The 6,530-nt window shown below is 34.1% G+C and overlaps 1 protein-coding gene across 1 annotated transcript in view; it reads left to right on the top strand.

The window, feature by feature from the left end:
- LOC311061092 (uncharacterized protein) overlaps positions 1-4,873 on the top strand; it is a 44,966-nt gene extending 40,093 nt beyond the window's left edge. Inside the window, exons 15-16 of the mRNA XM_084079612.1 lie at positions 4,338-4,462; positions 4,579-4,873. Of these exons, the coding sequence (XP_083935738.1) occupies positions 4,338-4,462; positions 4,579-4,762 (309 nt within the window). The 3' untranslated portion in view covers positions 4,763-4,873. The remainder of the gene's footprint in view (positions 1-4,337; positions 4,463-4,578) is intronic.
- Positions 4,874-6,530: the final 1,657 nt, after the last annotated feature.

The following is a 6,530-nucleotide window of genomic DNA, read 5'->3' on the forward strand; positions in this document are numbered from 1 at the left end:
TATTTTCTTAGCGATTAGTCTATCGATGTAATACCCTTTTCAATTCATTGTAAAATTGAGAAGCATGTTGTCTTTGATAATTTGTTTTATTTTTTGTGTCTCAATGAATTAACGCGAACACATTCTAATGTTTGATAATAGACTAAATCAATTAGTGTAATTAACCACTTGCCCTGTTCTATCATTAGCCGTACAGCAGTGTCACCCAAAATTGTTCACAACACATCATATCCCAATGCATTGTGAACTTGTAGATACAGCTATTTTCACTATTTTTTAAAGACATTTTAAAGAGAAAAAGTTTAAAATCTTTCCCACATAATCGATTATTTTAATTCAAATCGATTATTGATATATTTTTTTAATAATCGATTAAAATGATTAGTTTGATTAACTGTTGCACCCAAATAGAAAGCAACACATCTCTGCTATCAGAACATTCTACCCTGTGCCTTCCCTTCTATTAAAAATGGCTAACAAATAAACAAACAAAAACCCAAGTAAAAAACACAACTGAACTATGAATAAATGAAATAAATGATTATAACCTTATTTTAAACTTAGTCGTACAACGGTGTTGCACAAAGAAAATGAAAAAATAACCAATCTGCAAGCTCTGCAAGTGTTGATCTTGTGGCCCTGCTATTTTTGCTATTCTTGCTACTGTATAAAAACAAATAAAAAATAAGAAAATCAATTATTCATTCAAATGTATTTGTTTTTATCGTCGATTCAATCGATTTGTTTGATTAACTTTGGCATCCCTAATACTTTAGTGTACATAAAGGTAGTTAACATTAATAATTAACTACATTTCAAAATGTTAACTCTTTGTTGAAAACAAGTTTGAGAATCTTTAAAGTTCTCCCTTATAGTTTTTGAGCTTCTAACAAATTCATGCACAGTAATGAAAAAGGAAGTCAATCTATCACCAGGATGTGGCTTCTGCAATGTTTGTGTTGTGACATTCCTGTTTTGGGCAAGTCGGGCATAATCAAAATAAAAATAAAAAACATTTAAAAAAATTACAAAATGTCATTCATTTTCAAACAATTTGATATGAGCTTGTATATCGTCAGCTATTTATTAATTGTACGAAGTATATTGGTTGGGATGTTAAATTAACATTTAAATATCAATAACATTATTCTTCTCTATTCTTGTTAGCCTACCATGTACCATAATGCCTAGTCTTTCGCATTTCATTATTTGAGTGTGTCTAGTAAAGCAAAAGTAATATAATGCATTGCATGGCTCTGAAAGTAATAAGATAAGATCAGAATGGTCCCATAATGGTCCATTTGATACATGTTGCAACCTCTCTGAGTTACATTAACACTAACAATATTATTGTGTAAGAGTAAAACAAACCAAGCCAAATCAAATATAACTTTTTGTTTGTAAGTCATAATATATTACATTTTGAAAGTAACCTCCACCCCAACACCGTCTTTATACCACATGACCAGAGTCATTGCAGAATAGCCTATGTATGTATAGTAGTAGTATATGTATATGTACTGGCACTCAGTCATCAGCTCCAGACTGGTGATGTTCATGCAACACCATCAATGTCTGAAGGAAGCATGGCACACTCTGTTTATGTCAACAGCACTGCAGAGAGAGACGATGGTAAGTCTGAAATATGAATCATTGTTTGATTGACTTGTCAAAGTGTTTCATTTGGGTTGATTGATGTAATTGTAAAGTGCAAAATTTAACACCAGTTTTGAAAGTGATACAGTATAAGCTGTATTTATCACTGTACAGTACATTGTCAATATGTTATGCTAATATGTTCAAAATATCCTACTACCATGGACCAATCAAACCACCACACAAAAGTGATAGGAAAATCGTCTCAAGATTTGTTCTCCCCAAATATCAATTCATGAGTTAGTGTTTTTACATTAGGAAGATCAACAATTAATTTAATTTAGTAAGAGTAATGGTAAATGCTTTGACTAAGCACTTTTGAAAGTGTTGTTAGGTTTTAACATAATGTCCTTACATTAATATAATATAATATAAAGATTACTGTACATGTATTCTTGTTTTTAGTGTGTGATGGTGATCTGATGTATTTGTTTTTTCTTGTGTGGACTTAATATGTCCTGAGAAGTGACAGCAAATGTGTAAACTAGGAAGTTCACTGAAGGAGGATTTGTAAGAGACCTAAAAGCATAAAGTGACAGATATTCAATTTTGATGGCCTATCATGGCCCTTACTGTAGAAAGAGTTAAACATTACTGTCTGTTGATGATAGTTTTAAACTTGTTGGCAGCCTGTATATTACACTCATGAATGCATGTGCAATAAGACCAAAGCCTACAGTGTGGATAGATAAAATACTGAAAAGAATACAATGCTTAACACAATGAATCAGAGATGGTACAGTGTCCCTGCCTAGAGAGCGACACATATCTGCCGACATAACCTTCTAACCTGTGATTCCCCTTCTATGAAAAAACACAACCCAACTACTCACTGCTATTAACAAATTAAATAAAATGAAATGCCCTGTAATACTAATTAATCACATTCTATGTGTTCAAAAGATGATCATTCTGTGTCTCAACAACCAGCAAAGGTTACCTCAGGTGGCTGTGATCCAGTAAGAATGGTCCTGGGCTTTCTCTGTGTGCTTCTGTTGGCCGTAGTCATTGTTGTACGAGTTCAGTGTGAGTATATGGACTTCTTGTCTATACTATGTGCAAATACTATACATGAAGATAAGGCTGAATGGGTGAAGTGCTCCTTTAATGTACTGTAAGTAAAGCAACTTAATATAAATAAGTGATTCCCCACTCCTTTTTAACTTTTAGTTTATATTTGTAAGACAAGTTTGAGAACCTTCTAATCTACGCTGTTGGACATTTGTCTTACCAGTATAAAACAGCCATTAGTCCCTCAGTAATAATTTTGGAACATTGATATCTTCAAGAAGGCCTTTTTGTTCAACAGATTATACAGATGTGCAAACCAAAGAAAGGCTACAAATGATGATGAGTGAGAACAATGTGCTTAAGAAGAATCTCACAGGTAAGATCAAAGGGCATATGAGCTTGAATTGAATTTGTTAAATAGCTGATCAAATTTGATGGGCAGAATGTCTTCATTCTTCATCTTCACAACAGTAAACATTTAGACACTGAAAAATATCACTGTTTGATACAGAATACATGTGGCATAGAACATTTTGCTTTCCTGTTAAATTATGAAAATATAGTAACAAGAAAATATCCATATAATAGTCTAGAACAATGCTATCAACATTACCTTTCAGCTAAACTATATGAGAGTAGCGACAGACTATGTTGGTTAAAGTTTTTTGTTTTGCTTGTTTTAACAGACAGTATTAAGGAACTGACGTCCTGCCAAGCAAAACCGTTTTCTTGCCCAGAGAGTATTCAACTACCAAAGGGTAAATAATGGATTTTCTCATACATATTTATATAATTGATAAAGTGATGCTCTCAATTTAAATGATGACATGAAATAACATAATGTTATAAGTTAAGTGATTGCTTGTTCAAGCACCAGTAACATTCCAGGGTCTACTATAACTCATACCGTGTATGCAAATTACACCGAATGAGAGACAAATAAACAACAATTTATACTCCATCAATAATGTGCAGTTTTCTGTGTATAGTAAAAACATACACTGGATAATTTAAGAAATTATCATCAATTTCATAACAAACCTAAAAAGCCTGTCTTCTTTCCCACATTGTATCAACCACCAAAGGGTAATTAATGGATTTAGTCATTTACATATTTAAATAATTTTATAAAACGATGCTCTCAAAATCAACAATGACATGAACAGTATCAGTGATGTGATCACTTGATCAAACGGCAATAAAATTCTGAGCAACTCAGATATTTTGATCAGAGGTCAGAGACAACTAAACAGCAATCTACTGTGTACATTGATCAATAATGTGCAATTATCTCTGCGTGTATAGTAAAAACATACACTGAATAATCTCAAAGTCAACTTTCCCCCTAAATCTCTTAAAGGACAAGCATGTACCAAATGTGCACCAGGCTGGGAGTCTCGGAAAAGAAAGTGTTACCGGTTCTCCTCTAACAAATACACTTGGAAGCAGAGCAGGATTGACTGCATACGTGAAGGAGCGGACCTCGTTAAAATAGACAGTAAATTGGAACAGGTAAGATGGGATCAATGATTTGGAGCTGTACTTTATACTGTTGACCTACGTGTTACTTTCTCATTCTTTTAGATGTGTTTTAACAGTAATAATGATACAGAGTTCCAAAACAGAATTCAATTACAGCATTCTAATTTAGATCACAATTTTATATTCAGATATTCCTACAAGGAAAACGGATGCAAAAAATGGCTGAAGCTGAAGACAAGTTCTGGATTGGACTGACCGATTCAAAGGAAGAGGGCCGATGGGTTTGGGTAGATGCCACCCCACGGAATGAAAGGTTTGACTGTTTTTTCCACACGTTTCAGGTCTCATTAATGTAAACTTTGCTCTCATGAATTAAATCTGCTTGCTTGGTGTTAAGTAATAATTTACAAATCTCTGTGATCTATGTAGTTTCTGGAGTAAGGATGAGCCTGATAACTGGAGGGGAGACAGCAATACGCGTCCTGAGGGTGAAGATTGTGGAATAATGGGGGAGAAGTATGCTCAGGTAGATTCAGAATCTACTTGGTTTGATGCATTCTGTGACAAACCACACAAATACATTTGTGAGAAACAAGCAGACTGGCAGTTTTGAGAGGACATGCGTCTAATGCACAGTTCATTTGAGTACTTATCTAAACTTTTTTAACACATAGTATGTATCATCACCATTGCATAATAATTAAATAGACACACACCATTTCATACAAAGGGGGTTAATGGCTAGCATATTTTCTGTCCTATTTCATAGAGGCTAAATTAGGCTACATTACAAATCTGTTTGTAATCTGTTTATCATTAGTGACTAGAAAAAAATCCAAAGGATGCCTTGATTATCTGATAGATAAATTAACAGTATATACGCTTACATTTTCAAAAAACATAAATAATTCATACCTGCTCTTGTTGAATATTGACTATAGAGTAGATTCACCAGTCTTTTGTTTGTCAGGCCTGTCTGAACCTTACTTTTAGTTTTCATGTTCAAATTGTGTTACTTTGTATGATGGTATGACTCTTCTAATATAACCTGGGTATCTTCAATCTCTCCTGCACAATTGTTATTATAATTTATTTATTGACATGTTATTTTTATTTTTCTGTAAGCCTATATTTTTTATCTCAAGAAAACACATTATTTATTGTGTATGCTGCCAATAGTACCTCCATGCATGTTATTTTCACATAACTAATTATAAAGGAAGTCAATGGGTCGGATCGGGCTGAAACCTTGACTAAATTATAATTTGGGGTTTTCTGTATACATATTAAAAGAAATCTTATCATATTGTCTTTTTTGTCTTTTATCTGTCTTGTATAAAAAGGCAAATGACAGAGGTGCTTTGTACGGTGTCATGAAGAAACCATACCTTTTACCTGTAAGGACAATATCTATCTTTTGATGTGCTGATGGTTATCATAGACTATAGAAACAATATGTACAATACAATCCATATTGACATAGAAAATGTCCTTTCTCTGTGTTCCTACAATTCCCTTGATGCATTTTGCAGGCAAGTATCAGACAAACATGCTCATACAGTCTATGGCTGCCATTACATCAACCTGATTCATATTTCCTGAATTCAAGGTCACTACTCATGCCATAACACAACAAATAAGGCCAATATAATGGCCACCAAGGGCAGTGGCTAAAAAATGTGAAGTACCGTATGAATTGTAGTTTCCATACATTCATAGATTTTACCCCACTGACATCACTGGAGTAAACAAAGTAAAGTAAACAACTTAGACAGTTTTATGGCTGAATATTAGCCCAACAATAAATATATCTAGATAATAAAACTGTGATAGCGACAAATCTTAATAGGCCAACAGTACTTTTTCATCTCCAAAATTATCTTAATGAGAAGTCAAACAATGACTGTCAAGCATGCAGTAGAATTAATGCCTATAATAGCAAGCTAACAAGGGAACTTGTTTTGAGGAACAATCCATTATTGCACATACACTGTGGTTGGCGTGTGAGGATGTACGGCTGTATTTGTTATTTTATTTACATGGACATCATATGTGGTGAGAAGAGTGTCGTGAACTAAGAAAAAGAGGAAGTTTAGCTGGAAGAAGGTGGCGGTGAAAGAAGCCTTATAGAGTCATAGAAATCCAAATGATGGCTTGTTGTGTCCCTACTGCATACGCCAGAAAACTGTTATTATCTGACACCTGGGCCTGGCGCTTAAGGCCAAGCCACACTAATGCAAACACTTGCAACTCCTTGCAACAAAACCGTTTTAAGGCTAGTCCACACCAATGCAACTACTTGCAACTGCCATTGGAGATAATGGTTGCAAGTAGTTGCAGTTGCAAGGAGTTTCAAGGAGTTGCATTGGTGTGGACTGGCC

Source organism: Gymnoscopelus microlampas, assembly GCF_963454915.1.
Source record: "Gymnoscopelus microlampas genome assembly, chromosome: 15".
Taxonomy (NCBI): domain Eukaryota; kingdom Metazoa; phylum Chordata; class Actinopteri; order Myctophiformes; family Myctophidae; genus Gymnoscopelus; species Gymnoscopelus microlampas.